The 20,075-nt window shown below is 39.7% G+C and overlaps 1 protein-coding gene across 2 annotated transcripts in view; it reads right to left on the reverse strand.

Moving 5' to 3' along the window:
* The window catches only part of DMGDH (dimethylglycine dehydrogenase), a 68,822-nt gene that overhangs the window by 48,116 nt on the left and 631 nt on the right, over window positions 1-20,075 (reverse strand). For both annotated transcript variants that reach the window (XM_047869771.1, XM_047869761.1), the window contains exons 2-5: window positions 19,422-19,596; window positions 10,074-10,172; window positions 8,438-8,602; window positions 5,350-5,554 (exon numbers count right to left, since the gene is read on the reverse strand). In XM_047869771.1, the coding sequence (XP_047725727.1) occupies window positions 5,350-5,554; window positions 8,438-8,602; window positions 10,074-10,172; window positions 19,422-19,596 (644 nt within the window). The remainder of the gene's footprint in view (window positions 1-5,349; window positions 5,555-8,437; window positions 8,603-10,073; window positions 10,173-19,421; window positions 19,597-20,075) is intronic.

Genomic DNA, 20,075 nt, shown 5'->3' on the forward strand with positions numbered 1-20,075 from the left:
TTTTTTTTTTTTCAACGTTTATTTATTTTTTTGGGACAGAGAGAGACAGAGCATGAACAGGGGAGGGGCAGAGAGAGAGGGAGATACAGAATCGGAAACAGGCTCCAGGCTCTGAGCCATCAGCCCAGAGCCCGACTCGGGGCTCGAACTCACGGACCGTGAGATCATGACCTGGCTGAAGTCGGACGTTTAACCGACTGCGCCACCCAGGCGCCCCTGGCCATACTTCTTTAATAGCCCCCTAACTGGATGTCTATTTGCAAACCAAAAATCTTACTTGTGGGCATTAGAGCCTCTTGTTGGTCTTTTAATAATTTACAGATTTAATTTATTTTTGTTAGTAGGAAGAAGTGAATTTTCAATGGAAGAACTTTGTAAGAAAATATAGGAGAGCCATAAATGCTAGTTATATGCACCACAGCAGATTTAAAATATAAAAAGCCAAAATATTTAGCCTAGCAATTCAAACCACTCCAGTATCCCCAATACACTTATTTCAATTAAAAGCAAAAATTGAAGAAAATAAATTCTTTCCTATTCAAACATATTTATGAATTTCTGAGTCTAATTGCTTGCTTATTAATGCACTTGCTCATTAAAATACAGTGGGAACATATGCGTAAGTATTATAGAACTATATGATTTTACACTCCAGAACAAGCCGAATGCTGTTTTACCCTATGGTGGTGGTGTTTGTTGGCATTTTCTTCCTCTTTCTGTCAAGCAAGTTAACCTAAATCTGGTGTGGTTATAATTCAACTCTCGCTACATCACCCACCCACCAAGTTCAAAGGTAAGAGAGACAAATATGGAAGAATCACTCAAATCTACCATTATGACCTCAGAAACAACAGAAGGGTCAATAAAAATAGTTATTGGAAATGGCTTCTGTTTTTTTTTTTAATGCAATGATTAATAGAAATAGAGTTAAAATGAAGAGTGAAGGTTCATAGACAAGTTTACTTGTACAGGTGGTTTATACGGTGACAGTGATGGTTTGTTTATACAGTGGCATTCTCTGATGCAGAGTGCCAGGCAAAATTAAGCAATTCTCTTTTGGCCAAACATTGGGCTTCACGTTGGCATGATCCAATCATATTTCTGATTTACCATATTAAGAAAATTCTTAAGTAAAGTTTATAAAGTTATCTCAGGCTTAATGAGTCAAGAAGAAATGGAGTCAAGAGAAACATTCTTCACCATGCAGAGAAAAAACTTACATGATAATAAAATATCTTCTGCTCATGCCCCTGAGCAGTTTCAGGTACCAAAGGCAAGTTAGACTATTTTATCCCAAGAGGTCAGAAGTGTCCAAAACTAGTTTTCAGCTCTGCTTGCTCAAGAATAAGGTTACTACAGGGTGCCTGGGTGGCTCAGCCAGTTAGGCTTCCGACTTGGCTCCGATCATGATCTCGTGGTTCCTGGGTTCAAGCCGCACGTTGGGCTCTGAGCGTCAGGCTCTGTGCCTGACAGATTTGACAGCTCAGAGCCTGGAGCCTGCTTCAGATTCTGTGTCTCCCCTCTCTCTCGGCCCTCCCCTGCTTGTGATCTCTCTCTCTCTCTCTCTCTCTCTCTCTCTCTCTCTCTCTCTCTCAAAAATAAATAGACATTAAAAAACAAAGTTAAAAAAAATGTAAAAGAATAAAGTTCCTACTCTCCTCTAGGAACATCTATGTAATAGTGTTTCTCTAAAGATGTTTTGCAGACCATCTGGAACAGACACTGCAGTACCTGGAGTACTTGCTTAAAATAGAGCTTCTGAGTCCCCACCCAGATCACTTAAATTAGAATCTTTTGAAATCTGGGAAACTTTCCACAGCAATTCATACGTACATCAGTTTGAGAACCAAATGTACCAACAGAATGGGTGCTGTGTGACAATGGAACAAGTGAAAGGAGGTGGGTAAGGTTAAAAGCCTGTGCCCAGAAGTTATAGCAAACTGATGCTAGTGTTCCCGGGATGGGGTGGTGGGAGGGGCAGATAGGCTTTCAAGGAAACAATTATAATCATAATCATTAGACGTATTTTTTCTAGTGCTTACTGTGTGGTACTGGTTCTGTTCAGGGTACTTTTCATTATTAGCTACTTACCAGTCATAACAGCTTTCTGAGATGAGAACTGTTCTCTCCGTTTTACAAATGAGTAATTTGCCCAGGTCACATGGCTGGCAATACATGTGTCTCTGGGCCAGAGAGCCCCATAGACCTGGACAATGCTGGAAACACATCAGCAAACGGACACATTTTTTTTTTTTTTAATTTAAAAAAAATTTTTTTTAATGTTTATTTATTTTTGATAGACAGAGCACAAGCGAGAGAGGGGCAGGGAGAGAGGGACACACAGAATCCGAAGCAGGCTCCAGGCTCCAAGCCGTCAGCAAAGAGCCCGATGCGGGGCTCGAACTTGTCAACTGCGAGATCATAACCTGAGCCAAAGTCCGACGCTTAACCAACTAAGCCACCCAGGCACCCCAAACGGACACATTTTTACTTTTAGACTTTCCTTTTCATGAATATACTAAAGACTCAGCTGCCTTCTGTTACGACTTCACATAAAGAAACTTCTAGCAGGTTATGGTACAGTTGAGTACCATAATGGTGGTGTTTACGTCTTTTATATTTCGGTCACATTTCCAAGTCTATATCCTGGTTGCTTTAATTAGATTTCAGAGCTAGCCTGAAGGCCTTGCCTGAATTTGTGAGGCATCCTTGTCTCACTAAGTAACTCTGGGATACATCTGTCAGCCACGCATTCTCAAATCACGTTAACACAATGCTTTCTGCAGATGCTTTATTCATAAAACTGATCTCTGTTAATTTCAGTTCGAGAAGCAAGCATACCCAAACCTTTGCCCTCAGTTACTGAGGCTTACCTTCTATACTGCAAATAAGGTGGTTTTTTTTTAAGCAGACTTACAAATAATTAAACACACACTTCTCCACACCTTCCATGGACTACAAATATGCAATCAGTTAGATTTTCTCCAGTAACTTTTACCCAGTGGAAGAGAAGAGATTGAGGAAGAAAAGAAAAAAAACAAAAAACAAAACAAAACAAAAAAAAAACAAAAAAAACACAAGATTATGGGCCAGAGATACGATCTGCATGAGATAAAGAAATGAACATTGAGACAGCACAGTTCTTCACACAATTTTCAAGAAGGAGCTGCTTGGCTTACCAAAAACTGAGGATGCGAGAGGGAGTAGATGTGGCCGGGTAAAACACCTCCGGAAGAGAGAACAAACAAGGGCATCCTGGAGAACAATCCAGGCTGGAGAAAATTAGGTCCCATGGAGCGGTAAATGCAGGGCCACACTATCACCCTAATTCCAGGGATTTCTTTCCCAGGCCAGCACCAGAAAAGCTGTACTCCAGGACCTCCTGCCACAGCCCTCCCCCACCCAACCACACAAGATTTCACAGTTGCATAGAAAACTTCACCTGGTAACCACTGCCCTGGGTTTAGGTCAGATGTCTTTGAGAATTATTCTATCTTTATCTTCAGTGATTCCTTATTCCTCACAGTTTATGGTTTAGAAAAAATTTATTACAGGAGTGCCTGGGTGGCTCAGTCTGTTAAGCATCTGACTTCGGCTCAGATCATGATCTTGTGGTCTGTGAGTTTGAGCCCCACATCAGGCTCTGTGCTGACAGCTCAGAGCCTGGAGCCTGCATCCGATTCTGTGTCTCCTTCTCTCTCTGCCCCTCCCCAGCTCGCATTCTCTCTCTCTCCCTCAAAAATAAATAAATAAACATTAAAAAAAAAAAGAAAAGTGTATTACAGTGGCAATGAATTATGTAAATAAAAGCTTACCATCTTAGGAAAACATCAAAAAATATGTTAAATTAAATTCTTCTACATTATTTCTCAAAATATCAGTTGGGAGTGTGTGGCTGCCTGAAGCACCGTGTTGAGAGACATGGGAGAACACGCCCAAGCCCATCTGAAATAAGTGCAGTGATCAATTAGTGATGTCTGGTATGGAGGTCAGAGTGTGTTTCATCTGTTTCGTTTGCTATCACTATAAAAACAGTCTGATGGATTTAGACAATAATTTTGTGAGACCATAAAGTTACAAGATTACAAGCAATCCTTGTTACGTGCGGAAGAAAATATGAATGATTTCATTGCCTTACATCTTCTCACAAAATTTAGATCAGTGGTGCCCAAGGATGGTGATGGGTTACCAGATAGGGATTGGGGTGGGGTGGGGTGGGAGGCAAAGCTCAAAAACAAAGCAATGTTTTGTTCCTTTGCTTTTACTGTGTAGGCAAGTCCTTTTACATTATTTTCAATTTCAAATAATATTAAAGAAAGCATAAGATTTTTATGCTTTTCAAATGGAGGGCATGGATTAGAAAAATTCAAAAATACTAACTTAAACTCTTAAATATAATTAGATCTGATAAATAATAAAGATTGGTTTCATTTTATAATTTAAGTAATGACTCCAAGAACAGACCACAAGAAAATCAGTTACTGGCTCTTGCTTACTTTGGGTTTTAAATTAACCACTATGAACTACAGGTAAATACAAATTATTAGTCCAGTTCAGACTGCATAAGCATTTTCCTTTGCACAAGAGCTTACTTTTGTATGTCTGATAATTGAAAATGACTTCACAGGTAAATGACCTGTTGGAAAGTGTATTAACTCAGGAATCAAAAGACTCAGGTCCAAAACCTGGCCCCAACATAACTCTGCTGCTTTGCCAAGTAACATGACATTTCTGGAACTTGGTCTCCACAGTGGAAAAATGGGTGGGTTGTGAGATTAACTCAAATATCCCTTTTGACTTCACTAATCTGAGTCTAAATTGTAACAGGACAATGTAAAAAATCAAGGTTATGAAATAGATTTAATAATGTTCTGAAAGGAAAAGAGTTAAACGTTTTTTGACTGAAGTCAATGAATCAGAAAAGGATGAGAGAGCACACAAATGATCAGATCTGCTCCCAAAAGTAAACTGAGAACAAAAGGATGCTCACGAATTTGAATACTAGACTTTGGCTATTAGAAGAAAGAATGAGTGAACATAGAAAAAGCAGCATCATTAGCAAAAGATGATCTGGAGCAGAATAAAACAGAGAATGGAGAAGAACACCAACTTTCTATGGGTAACCAAGGACAGGGCGGCATCTCATACACCAAAAGCAAAGTGATGGAGGGAGGGCTTTGTAGCTTAGAAACAGACAAAATGTTCACCTTGGGAATGTTACAGTGTTCCCTAACAATGTACATAATGTAAAATATTAGATATTACTCTATGGCCAAATATCTTATTTCTTTGCCACTTGAAAAAAACCTACTAATTACACATATATTGAATTATATATATAATGCTTACCTGCAGCATTCACAATTCTATTCGCTCTCATAGATCCCTGTGGTGTTTCAACATCCCATGTTCCATCTGACCTGGGTATCAGAGAAGTCACCGGGGCAGGATACTTTAAAAGGGCACCATATTTCCTAGCCCCAGCAGCTAGGGCCATAGTTAGAGAGTAAGGATCGATGTGACCATCTCCAGGATTATACAGTCCAGCTAAAATCTAAATCGATCATAAAAGAGTCAATATTTAAACAAATACATATCCATTATTCTGTGTAAAACTGGACTGTAAAAGTGTATCATGGCATCAGATTGATCAATCTGTACTTCTTTTCCCTTTATCAAATCTCAAACTAGGGAAGGATTCACACTGAATGTTAAGTAGACAGGCTACTTAATAGAGGTTTGCAATTGTCTCCAACATCCATTCTCGCCCCCGACCCTCATGGCAATGTAAACTGAATGTTTATGTAGACACATGGCCACTAAGAACAGTTTCCAATAGTTGGCAGTTATTAGTTCCAACTGGTAGCTAAAAGTATTACTAAGTTTTGGTCAATGAAATATAAATGAAAGCATCATGTGGCAGCTTTCATGAATTATTTTTTTTAAAAGCCACTGGCCTATGCCGTTTGTCCTTTCTTCTTTGCCCTTCCTCAATCCCATTGTCTGGAATGCAGATATGACAGCTGGAACTCTAGCTGCCATCTTGGAATAAGAACACAAGTCACACCCTAGGAATAACAGCAATGATCTAGAAGGTGACTGGGTTCCTGAAGTCTTTGTGGAAAATAGCCATCATTCAAATCCTGCACTGCCTTACTGAAAGAGAAATTATCTTGTATCTTGTCTAAGCATTATCATTTTGGTTTCTAACATTTTCAGCTAATCTAATACTAACTGATCAATTATTTATATTGAATTAATACTGTTAATAAATTCACTTGTTAAATATATGTAAGTGTCAGGAAAATGTATTCTTGATTTAGTCATTCAACAGCTTAATACCTGAATACCTATGCTATGCTAGGACTTCAGTCTGGGTACCATGTGGAAACAAAGAAGAATGACAGTCTGATGAACCGAGTTGATAGAAGGAACACTGTGCGGTATTATACTCAGGTTTCATCCATTCAACAGAAATCTACTGAGCACCAAACAAGGAGCTTTCATCAAGTGTCTTTTCTGCATCTATTGAAATGATCGTGCGTGTTTGTCCTTTATTCTATTAATGTAGCATATTACATTGATCAATTTTCAGATGTTAAATCAACCCTGCAACCGTGGCATAAATTCCACTTGGTCGTGCTGCATCATCCTTTCTAAATGTTGCTGAATTCAGTTTGCTAGTATTTTCTTAAGGATTTTTGCACTGATATTCACAATATGTCTTTCTTTTCTTGTCATGTCTTTGTCTGGTTTTGGTATCAGGGTAATACTGGCCTCATGGAAGGAGTTGGGAAGTTTTCTCTTCTATTTTTGGAAACATTTGTGAAGGATTAGTACTAATTCTTCTTTAAATGTCTAGTGGAATTTACTAGTGAAGCCATCTGGGCCTAATCTTTTCTTTGTGGGTAGCTTTTGATTATACTAATCCAATCTCTTGTTATAGTTTTAGTGCAAGAGACTTGTTTTGATTTTAATGGAATTCATATTACTGTAGACTTCCAAATGTCATGTTGGTATTTTATAATGGATATGTCCTCATTGAAGTAATCCTGTATTTATTTGATTTGGCACCCTGCCCCAGACCCAGAGAATACTCTTCCCACGTATTTCCATTGTCCAATACCTTTGAGAAAACACTGTGATGGTGAGGTCTTCCAGCAAAGCACTCCGAGGGTGACATATAAACACATATAACATATTCTTACATCGGTGGAATTTCAATGCAGACGATGCAATGCGACATCACTCTGCCACCACACTGTCATCACACAAAACTATAGACAAGAGAGTGCCAGCAGCCTATAAAGACTCACGAGGGCAAACAGCCCCAGCACCCCCTCAGTGATACAAGGTGCTGCTACAGTTCAAAGATGTTACAGGCAGTCACTAGGGAGAAACTTTAAGCCTCTATGTTCCTCGACAGCCTCACCTGGTGGTATACTTGAGTAGTGAGTACAAGGGAGTCCGAGAGCCTGGCTTCAAGTCTCTGCTCCAGCTCTTTCTAGCTGGATGAGCTTGGTTCCATTATGTAAACTATCTACACTGTAGTTTCCTGTTTAGTAATAATAGATACTGTATAAGATTAGTGTGAATATTAATAAAATTATGCCTATGAAAAGCTTAGCATAGTAGTACCTGGTACATAAATCTGTGTCATAGTGTTATGTAGCACAGTGTTAGCCATTCTTACTATTTGAATGGGAGTATTGACTAGCAAAACAAAAGCAAATGGTTAAAACCAGATAAATATCTGGTATGGAGCCTACTGGCAGTACAGTTACGAGCTAGAAGATATTTATAGAGCAACATAGCATGGCACCTCTAAATTTGATTTTGTTTTTTTTTTCAACGTTTATTTATTTTTGGGACAGAGAGAGACAGAGCATGAACGGGGGAGGGGCAGAGAGAGAGGGAGACACAGAATCGGAAACAGGCTCCAGGCTCTGAGCCATCAGCCCAGAGCCTGACGCGGGGCTGGAACTCACGGACCGCGAGATCGTGACCTGGCTGAAGTCGGACGCTTAACTGACTGCGCCACCCAGGAGCCCCATCTAAATTTGATTTTGTAAAAAGTTTCAATAAGACAACCTTTCTCTCTATATATTTATCATACCAGGTCATTGTTTTCTCTGAAGTTCTCAACAGAAGCTTATGTATGCAAACCCCTAGGTCTGGGGGACAGAGTAATAAAAAGGTATTGAAAATGTCTCATTAGTTGTCCCAGGTAGAAAACCTTTTTTCATTACTTTTTTATTTAATTTGGCATACGTAATAGCCCACCTTGTTACGTATCCAAATTCTAGCATTAACCATCTGATTTCACCATTCAAGACGTGCGCACAAAGTTTTTCTACCTTTAATAAGCTTCTTAAAGTAACTTTTTCTACTCTTAATTCAAGTTAATGGATGGCGAAAACACCCTTAAGATAAATACCTTATTCATGTTGAGTAGCGGAAACATCTCTTGAATTTTTTCAGGCTCAATAATATACTGCTCTGTTGCATGCCAGCCAGTCCGAGTCATCTGATATTTAAATTCATCTACTCTTACAGGAGTGGTAGCGATTCTGATACTCCCTGGCTGATGGAACCCCACCACCTGTGACAATAATGCCAAGACAAACACATACATAAATCATTATTTGGCATTCAAACATGGTTCTCCTTCAGCACGATGAAAATGCAAGTGTGTAAGAAAAGAGTTGGTCTATGCCGTGCAAGGGATAACTGTATCAAATAGTTGCCTCTTACAAAAAGACACTCATTCAGCAACTATTTACTAATTGTCTCCTCTGTGTCAGACACCATGCTAAGCCGCAGAGATGCGTTACAAACAAGAAGCAAAGACCCTTCTGCATGGAGTTTATGGTCTACAGGGGAAGGCAGACAGCTGAAAGCACAATTACAATAACACGGGATAGGGTTCATGTACAGAGTAAAAGAAAACTGTGTGACAAAGGGAAAGACAAAGGATTTGAGGAAGGAATGTAAACAATCAGAATGTTGCAGTGATGAGATCTCACGTGAAGTGAAAACAACGTTCATGCGACAGTTCTTGATGTCCTTCAGTTGGCCAAGGACTCAGCTAAGCCCTAGGTTACAGAAATAAAAGATCTTCTCCTTGCCCTCAAGTTTCTCATAGTCCCGAGGGAAGATCAACCAGTAAAGTAAATGCCACAACAGGGAGGGGCGAGGGGCAGGGAGGAGAGATTCGTGTTAAAGGAACGTTGTAAGAACATACATATGTTGTTAGAACCAAGAGAAGTGCCCTGAGCTGTCCTGACTGGTGGGTGGGGGAAGTCAAAGACAGCTTCTCAAAGGGGGTGACCTCAGGGAAGGGTAAAGGGTGAGTGTTGAGATGGGGCCAGAGAAAATGTTGTTTCAGGCAGAGAGCCCAGCACATTCCAGAGCTATATGTAATTAAGATTAACTGAAGCGTATGAGCATAGCAAAGAGTGGCAAGGGAAAACGTTGGAAAGGCAAGCAGGGTTCACTTGATGAAGACTCTCCCCCTCTGGCCTTTGGCTGTGGGCCCTCTGATAGTTTTAGGCAAGGAAAAATAGCATGAAAAATTTAAGTAAACTTCCATCTTAGCCTATGGGTAGTGTTTGCCTGTGACTTTATTTTGAGAATACTAATGTAATCATGAGAAGAGATAAAAATAAAAGTGAGGGGCTTTTAGTGAAGTACTTTTCAAAGCTGTGTGACTCTCTTCAGGCACGGCCATCAGATCCTTTGTAATCCAGTTGCTGAAATACTCTGATTTCTGAGTTTCTAGATATAGTAACTGATGAAAGATATTTTTGAAAGCTGATTTTTATCCTTTCCTTATTTAAAAAATCAAGAAGAGTGGTGAATTGCATGGGAAATGTACTTCAAGAAATTAAACCAAAAACAGAGCAAACTCGAGGGGTTCTTACCTTACACATTCATTAGATTTCTCTACCACATTAAACATTTCACATGCCATTAATGTCACTACACACATGATAATATGTCCAAATTCTTCAGAAATCTTAGACATTTCTGAGAAATAGACCTAAAACAAATTTCAAGTTAAATACATTTACCTGTCCAGTTTCCTCTTCCAATTTCTCATAAAGTTTGATGCTAGCATAATGTATCTTCTTCAAGTTTATTCCAGGATGAAAGTAAGTTGTTAAACCTGCCTTAAAACGAGAAGGAGAGAAAATACTTAAAAAAAAAACTGTCATTCTCTAATTTTTTTATTTGGGTATAGTTGACACACAGTGTTACATTAGTTTCAGGTGTACATCGAGATTCCACAACTCTATACATTCTGCTCTGCTCATCACAAGTGTAGCCACCATCTGTCACGATGTAACACTATTACAGTACCGTTTACTATATTCCTCACACTGTACCTTTTATCCCCATGTCTTATTCCATAATCTGGAAGCTTGTATCTCTCACTCCCTTTCACCCCTTTCACCCCTTTTGCCCTCCCCCTACTCCCACCCTCTCTGGCAACCATCAGTTTCTGCATTTGTGGATCTGTTTCTGCTTTTTGTTTTTTTACTCATTTGTTTTCTTTTTTAAATTCCACACATAAGTGAAACCACGTGGTATTTGTCTCTCTCCATTTGACTTATTTCACTTAGTATAATACCCTCTAAGTCGATCCATGTTGTCACAAATGGCAAGATCTCATCCTTTTTTATGGCTGCTTAATATTCCACTGTATGCATATGTGTGTGTGTGTGTGTATATATATATATATATATATATATATATATATATATATATATCACCCTTCTGTATCTTGGCTATTACAAATTATGCTGCAATAAATATAAGAGTGTATATATCTTTTCAAATCAGTGTTTTTGTTTTCTTGGGGTAAATACCTAGTAGTGGAATTATTGGATCATATGATATTTCCACTTTTAATTTTTTGAGGAGCCTCCATACTGTTTTCTACAGTGGCTATACAAACTTATATTCCCACCAATAGTGCACAAGGGTTCGTTTTTGTCCACATCCTTGCCAACAACATTCCTTAAGTTTTAGTACTTTATCTGTTAAGCAGTAATTTATTGCTGGCAAGAAACTGAGAAGCACAAGCCAGCTCTTTGACATGAGAACACATCAGCTCCAGTTTGAGCACACCGGGGCATAAAACTCATGGCAGAGTTATGAGAACCAATTTGAACCATATAAGTAATGTGGGTGTCAGCCAATGAACATATATTTTAAGTCCCTAAAACTTACTAAGGAAAGAGTGTTTGCAGATTCAGATATGGGATGATTTGGAGGAGAGGCTTAGTAATATATGCTGTTAAGAAGAATATGGGGAGGGGGGTATATAACATGGACCCAAACCAGCAAATCACATGTGTTCCCATGAGGAGAAGGAACATGGACTGGCAAAGTTTTCCTTGACCCAATCCCCGCCATTCCCGTAAATGGAACAGCCCTCCTGTTCCCTTTCCCGAAATTTCCCAAATTCAAGAAAATTGGAAAAGAAAATTCAAAAGAATTGGAAAATTCCTGAGAATTAGAGCCTGGATAATTGGTGAACAGACTTTTGTTGAAGCTTAACCTGTGTGATAAACATTGATTATACCCCACAAATATTTGCTGAAAAAATCCTTATGAATTACAGTCACAAAAAATATCTAAATAGCAGCATGCCAAAACCCTTTTATTAATTCTGGCAAATGCAATGTAGTATCCAAAAAAAGAATTCTAAGCAATTATATGAAGCAGGTTCTCTCAATTAAGTATCTGGAGCCCCATTTTGCAGCTAATTTATCCTGGAAAGCTCATCAGAACACAGTCTGTTCAAAATAAAATCTGTTTAGGAAGGATTTATAAGTTTTTTCTATGATAGTGGTAGGTTATTTGGTTCTCCTGAACTCAAAATCACCCCATTGATAGTTCATTAATCGTCCTTTATGGGCCAGAACCCTGGGGCTTCTATTAAATACTTGTTCATACATCTGAACATATGCACAGCTTTTTGTTTGTTTGTTTGTTTGTTTTTGTTTTCTTGAGAAAGATCCTGGCTGAGCTTCAAGGTGCTCTCACAGCCAAGTGCCATTCTAATGGAAGTGCAAGTCAGGCTCTTTCACTCTCAAATATTCCACTCTCCATTACATGCTCAGCTATCTCATTTGAATACGAGACTTTCCAGATCATTAATGGAGAATCCCTTACCTTCGGGTGTCTACTAGATACGTCTTCCGTGTATCTCCTGTCAGTTGAAAACAATGATATTCATAAGCAGTGGTGTAGGGTTCCATTCACCATATACTCAAGATCCTCTGAGCTTAACATGGGGTAAACCAGACCACCAAAAAATTGTATATCTACACTACATCAGTCCTCTTCTTCCTCACCCCAGAAGGCTATCTTCATAGAATTATAAATTAATGATCTTGCATTGGAAAGAGTCACGTGGGTTAATTTTTGCAAAATTGTTATTCAAGACATTTAGCCCAATGAACTTTATTTAGGGAACAAATTCTTCTAGAATTCCTAGTTAAGGAAAAGTTAGTCACTCTTACTAAAATGGTATACTTATTTCTACCAAACAATTCCTACTCCCTTCACTTCCTTGCTGCTAAGACAGTCAGAAGTAAGTGCTGGGCTTAATTTGTTTCTCAGGTATAAAAATTGTACTTATTTTTTTAAAGATTTTATTTTTTAAAGTAATCTCTACACCCAATTTGGGGCTCGAACTCATAACCCTGAGATCAAGGATCGCATGCTCCACTGACTGAGCCAGCTAGGAGTCCCTTTACTAATGTTTTTGTACCCTGTATTTTTTATCAGCTAGCTTTTCTCTTTTAATCTGTGTTTAAAATCTGGGGTCACAGCAATTGCATTACTAGGAACTTATCCAAAGGATACAAAAATGCTGATCTGAAGGGGCACATGCACCCCAATGTTTATAGTAGTGCTACCAACAAAAGCCAAATTATGGAAAGAGCCCAAATGTCCATCAATTGATGAATGGATTAAGATGATGTGGTATATATATACACAATGCAATACTACTCAGCAATGAAAAAGAATGAAATCTTGCCATTTGCAACAATGTGGATGGAACTGGAGGGTATTATGCTAAGTGAAACAAATCAGTCAGAGAAAGACAGATATCATGATTTCCCTCATATGTAGAATTTGGGAAACTTAACAGATGATCAGGGGAAGGGAAGGAAAAATAAGATAAAAACAGAGAGGGAGGCAAACCATAAGAGACTCTTAAATACAGAGAACAAACTGAGTGTTGATGGGGGTGTGAGGGTGTGAGGTGGGGTAAATGGGTGATGGGCATTAAGGAGGGTACTTGTTGGGATGAGCACTGGGTGATATATGTAAGTGGTGAATCGCTGGGTTCTTCTCCTGAACCAAGACTACACCATACATTAACTAACTTGAGAATAAAAAAACTTTTTTAATAAAACTCCAAAATTAATTAATTAATTAGTAATAAAATCTGGGGTCAAATATATCTGTGCTTTTTATTGTAAGATTTTTTTTTTCTTAGAGACAGAGAACAAGCATTCTAGTTGGAGGGGGAGAGAATTTCAAGCCCAAAACAGGGTCTGACATGGGGCTTGATCCCACAACCCTGGGATCATGACATGAGCTGAAACCAAGAGCTGGATGCTCAACTAATTGAGCCACCCAGGTGTCCTAATGTAAGATATCTGAATGTAGTATCATACATGGTATTTATTAATTTATGCGCCAATCCTATGACATGGAATGTACGAAGGGTACAATGTGTTTGTGTTCTGGGCTTCAGCAAGGATATATTAAATGGGAATTTTGAAGAAGAAAACATTGTTCTTATCCTTCAAGATGTTATGGCCTGACTGAAGTCTTGAAACTTTCATGTACCAAACAATGAAATCAAGAGCACATGATTAAGTGCCAGAGCATTTAGAGAAAGACCTAAGAACTGAGAGAAGAGAAGGTGCTAGAATAGCCACAAGTCTATAAGGAGGACAGGAAGGGGCCTACCTTTTATTTGAGGAAAGAAAATGATTATTGTTGGAAGAGAAAATAAAAGAGGAAAGATGAAACAGAGACATGAATAATCATTAGGAACTATAACTCTTTGAATAAAATAAGAATTATGAATCCTTATTGATTAAATAAATACATACGCAAATAAATAGGGAGAAGAAAAATCTCTTCCTTATAGTAGGCTAACAGTGAATGAATATGAAAAGCAACATGGCATTAGAAAACCATCAACTGTCACTAAAGCCAATGATGCTCTATGTATTTAATAATCCTTTCTGCTCTTTCGTGAACCTCTACAACCTCAAAAAGCCCAGTGACTGACCTCAAGCCATCTCCAAGCACCCACGTAAAATAAAAAAATGTTTAAGCAGGGGCGTCTGGGTGGCTCAGTCGGTTAAGCATCCAGCTTTGGCTCAGGTCACGATCTCCCAGTTCATGAGTTCCAGCCCCATGTTGGGCTCTGTGCTGACAGCTCAGAGCCTGGAGCCTGCTTCGAATTCTGTGTCTCCCTCTCTCTCTGTCCCTCCCCTGCTCGCACTCTCTCCCTCTCAAAAATAAATAACCATTAAAAAAAATTTTTTTTAAGTTTAAGCATACCCACTAAAATACATGTATATCTTTGTTCTCACGTGATATATAAATATGTATTACTATATTAACAGAGATCATAAAACATACAAAGACAACTTGAAATGAATTAAACATTGTAAATAATTTTTATTTATTGTGTAGAAAAGCTTTCAAATTTTAAAAATTCGCTTATTTAAGAAAGGTTTTGAGTTTTTAAAATTTATTATATGGAAAAGCTTTTGAAGAGTCAACTTACTTATTAATATTTTAGTAAATCTAGGTGACTAACGTGCTTTGTTACTAAAATATATACAGGATGAACCTTGGTAAAACAGCAACTTGAATGCCTAATCCTAGGTTTGTTTTATTTTGAGACTGGTTTGAATGGCTCTGATGGCTGAAGATGCTACCTGTCAATGATACAAAGGTCTACTTTGTAGAGTCTCCTGGGAAAAGGAGACTCTCTGGGCTGTACTCTGTGCATCCTGACATCACTTCCTCCACCCCAATCACCACTCACACAAAGGTTTCTTTTGAAACCTGACTATTAACATTTCATGTTCTCTTGTCTATCAGTTGTTATAAGCAAATTGGAAGGTATTGGGTTTTTCTGTTTGTTTTGTTTTGTTTTGTTTTGTTGAGAAAGAGAGAGAGCACACAAGCCGGGGAGAGAGGCAGAGGAAGAGAGAGAGAATCTCACGCAGGTTCCACGCTCAGCACGTGCCCTCAATCCCACAGCCCTGGGATCATACTGAGCAGAAACCAGGAACCGCTCAACAGACTGAGCCACCCAGGGGCCCCACGTTTTTATATTTTAAATAAATGGGTACAAACCCCACTTAAACTCACCATTTGGGAAAATTTTAGATACCTTAAAAAATTTATCTCTTGTATATATGAGAGTTTTTCTACATGATGCATATCATTTTGATCAGAAAATCTATTGATGATACCAACATTTCCAAATATTCCTTTTCAAAATGTACCCTTTCCAACAGGACTATTTTGCAAAAAGCAGTCATTTCTCACCTATACCATCAGCTTTACTTTGAAAGCATAGATTGCATTTATTTTCTTGTATGTATCTGCTATGTGGTATTTTTTATATGTATCTCCTAATGACTGGTAGTCATCTGAATCACTATAAAGGTCACCAAATTTAAAACACTGGCCTTTTTGTAGAAGAAAAGGTTTGTCTCGCTAACCCTTTTAATTACTGCATGAGATAAACAACAAACCTCCATGGAGCACACCACCTTCCAGTTCATTCCCTCTTCCTTTCATCACGAATTCTATTATTTAAAGCCCTGTCTCTATAAACGCATCGCAACGATACGTGATACGTGATCTGCAGTATGTCAAGGTAGACGAAAGACAAAAGAAAGTACGAGGCTGCCTCTGTCATGGTGTGCCAACCTTTCTTTTAGTCAGCCTTGAAATCATACCCAGTATGTCACCTGCATCAAAGGTAAAGGCTATTTATAAAGACTAGTAAAGCTTCATCCCTTTCTTACATTTGTAGATAAAAATAAACAGAAAGTTCTAATATTGTCTTCCCACACCCCAAAATGATCATCCTGCATCTTTAGATCTTCAGTCTTCATTTCTCCAAAACATTCATGTTGGCACCATCCCCAAGGGCTGCCTCTCCTAGGGACCCCATGCTCCAAAGCTGCCTCTCGCTCCATCTTCTCCCCTTTCTGTCCATCCTACATGAAATGCTCTACATTGGTAGTAGTGTTACCTGCTGACAAAGCAGTATTGTTAAAATATGGCAAAACCTCAGGGTTTTTAGATTTGTGACCCCATTTTTATTTTATTTTATTTTTAATGTTTATTTTTAAGAGAGAGAGAGAGAGAGCGCGCGCGCGCGCGCATGAGCGGGGGAGGGGCAGAGAGAGAGGGAGACAGAGCATGAGCGAGGGAGGGGCAGAGAGAGAGGGAGACACAGATTCCAAAGCAGGCTCCAGGCTCTGAGCTGTCAGCACAGAGCCCTATGCAGGGTTTGAACTCATGAGCTGTGAGATCCTGACTTGAACTGAAGTGGGACGCTTAACCAACTGAGCCACCCAGGTGTCCCTATTTTATTTTAAAGTGTTTATTTATCTTGAGAGAGAGAGGGAAAGAGAGAGAGCATGAGCACAAGAGAGGGAGGGACAGAGAGGGAGAAAGAATACCAAGCATGCTCTGCACTGTCAGCACAGAGCCCAACTTGGGGCTCGATCCCACGAACTGTGAGATCATGACCTGAGACTAAATCAAGAGTCAGACGCTTAACCCACTGAGCCACCCAGGCGCCCCAGTGTGACTCCATTTTTAATATTCACTTTGCAAGCTGTGCCTTCCTCACTAAGCACTTGATTCCTGCACTTTGCAGATATAAACCTTAAGTACATGTTATACTTCAGTGAGGCTACCTTGATTTTTGTAGTCTGCTCCTTTAGCTGGCTCCCCAAACTTCTACATTCTCATATCTGCTCCAAATATTTCTATGTTAAAAATTCCCAACATGTAGAATTTCTTCATGTTGTTCCTCAGAGGTAGGCCTCCCTGACTTGCAAAAGGTCCTGGGACCGACTTCCCAGGGCAACCCTCTTTCCTTTTCCTTTATTCCCAGTGGGCCAAATAACCTGGCTTCTGATGCCCAAGTCCATCTTGAGCTCGCACTGCATGAATCTCATTTTGTAAACCATAGCGTAAACCTTGTGCACAAAGTAGGAGAATGCCTTTTCCACTCACTCTGATATCTCTCTGGTTGAAGAAGACATATTTGGCACAGTTAACATTTAACCAGAAGCTATCATCTTAAAAACTTTGCCCACTTTTCTCCAAAAAACTTAGGTTAACAGTATGCTGCTTTTTTTTTTTTTCGTTCATGAAATGTCTAAGAAGTAATAATGCAGGGAATCCTGTAATCTATTCTAAAATGTAGGTCACATCAAATCAATGAAATCTAAATGAGCAAATAAGTAATTAAAATATTAAGGTGTATGCCCTGTTTAACAACCCAGAAGTATTAAAAGGGTATAAGCTTCCCTCTCAGGATATCTCCACTTGCCTAAATTTCCCTCTGCCTACATGCTCTTTGCTGGACAGCCTCACCAGCACCTCATTCCCCTCTTGCTGGTCTCTGCTGAGATGTCACCTCCTCAAGGCAGCCTCCTTGGCTACCTCTCCTCAAGGTAGACTCCTGCACCCCATCATTCTTCACCCCTCTACCCCAGTTTACTCTTCTTCGAGGCACCGATTACTCTCAGGCATTGTTTTCTGTTTAGCACACCAGAATGTGGCTCCATGAGGGCAGGGACTTAGCTTTATTCACTGCTGTGTCCCCACCTCTCAGACCAGGGCTGGCCTGACACAATACAGGCTCTCAGTGAATATTTGTTGAAAGGCTGAGTGACTGTCCACGAAAGAGAAGTGCCAGGAGAACTACAGGAGAAATTCAGGCTTCCTTTTGCATGATAATGTGAAGCCTGAATAGAAAGTCTAGTTCGGGGAGGGGAGAAGGGCCCGGAGTTTTGGTGGCTTCCCAGACCCCTCTCTCCAGGTAGGAGGAAGTGAGGTGAGGGACAGGGTGAAACAAGAGACAGTATGTCTGTAAAGGCTCTGAAATTACATTCAGGGAGGACCAGGTGCCTGGACCTCCCTCTCAGACCCAGAAATGAGGGGACTGGAGGGAAAAGAGACAGAGAAGAGGAACTGGGCTTGGTGTGATTTTCTAGGAGCTTCCATCCAACCATAAGTGTAGTCTGATTCTGAGACCACCAGGACCCAGTGGCCAGGGGGGCTTAAGTCTGGGCTGCGGTGTCCCCCGATCTCCACAGGACACAGGCAGCCCTTTCAGTGCTTAACACCCCCCAAACCTAGAGCAGGCTCTAGATTCTAAAGTCCCTGGAAAGCAGGGTTTCCTCCTGACTTAGCAGAGGAAAACTCACAACAGAAAGGGACGGTGAGCAGTGGCTAACACTGCCCAATTCCTTCTCCAAAAGAAATGTGTACCGACAGTCACAAAAACTTCCTCTCTCTTCCTTAACTGACTTCAGAAATCATTGATACGGCATAATGCTATGAGAGCAGTGTCAGTCACTTCATTCACCTGAGTAACTTTCCATTTAAGCCCAATTATTGTGTAGTGCTGGAACAATTATTTGTATTATTAAGTCTGTCCAACGGAAGAGGCTGCGTGTTAATTTACTACAACACAAAAGCAACATCACATGTTCTCAGCCCTCACAGTTCTCAGCCTCATGACACCAAGCTGTTGTCTCACAGTGCTGCATTAAAATCATAAATGAAACTAAAAAGACCACAAAACCCAGGTGAGGGGAATTTAGTGCAGGTCTCTGGCTATATGTGCAATCATCCAGCTACATCCTTCCAGACAAAAGCTAACATTTGCTAAACGTTTACCATGTGTTTAATACCTTTACACATATTAACTCAATCTTCATCACAACCCTGTCAGCGAGGTACTGTTAATATTTCCTTTCTGCACATCAGGAAATGGAAACTGACCAAAAGTCATATGGGTAGAAAATGGCAGAGCCAGGAGTGAATCCAGAAGCTATATGCTCAAGATAAAAATATTATATATTTTGATCACTAGACTGCAATTGCACTTTCCAACACTATTGAAGGGATGCTCACTCTAAAGATCTCAAAGCGGGGAGTTGTGATGGGAAGAAAGTTGATTGCACTGGTTCACACACTTCAGGGCAGGTGACGGTTTGGAGGGGCTTTTCTTTCTTTCTTCTCCTTTTTTTTTTTTTTGAAATTTATTGTCAAATTGGTTTCCATACAACACCCAGTGCTCATCCCAAAAGGTGTGGAGGGGCTTTTCTTACTGCATGCCAGGTAGATCCAGCAGTGAGCTCTGATTTTTCCAGGAGGACCACATCCTTCATCCCTGCTTTGGCCAGGTGATAAGCCAGACTCACACCAATGCAGCCACCTCCAATTATCACAGTTTCTGCTCTGTCTTTCCATCTTGTTTCCGCAGACAAAGGTGGGTTTTCCTCTCTGGAAGACAATTTTTGTAAATGGTAGTTTTATTAGGCTATGGCAGCTATAGTTTTTCTGACTTGTTTCCTGTTTCTTCTCCTTTTTTCTCTAGTATCTTAACAGTGCCCGTGAGGGTTGCATAGCGCTGATTTAGTCATTGGGGCATCTAAACCCTGATTGAAGCAACCTGCTTAAGGGAGGAAAGAGGAGGACTTTGAAACCCATTCCATATAATTCTGGTCCATTGTAGATAACAAATATAGCTCAAGAATTGAACATGACTTCTATTTTTTTTTCCCAAAAGAGTTAAAGAGTATTTTTTTTTCAGTCTACTTGGAGAACACACATAATCATTCTATTCCATGAAAAACCATTATTAAGAACTTTAGCTCCTGTAGGTCTTGGATCATCTCCTCCATCCAATGCTTTCCAGGCTGCGGAGAGCCAGACGGAGTTAAATGTTCTTCTTCGTTTAACTTCCTCACCACGTACAGCCT

Source organism: Prionailurus viverrinus, chromosome A1 (assembly GCF_022837055.1).
Source record: "Prionailurus viverrinus isolate Anna chromosome A1, UM_Priviv_1.0, whole genome shotgun sequence".
Lineage (NCBI taxonomy): Eukaryota > Metazoa > Chordata > Mammalia > Carnivora > Felidae > Prionailurus > Prionailurus viverrinus.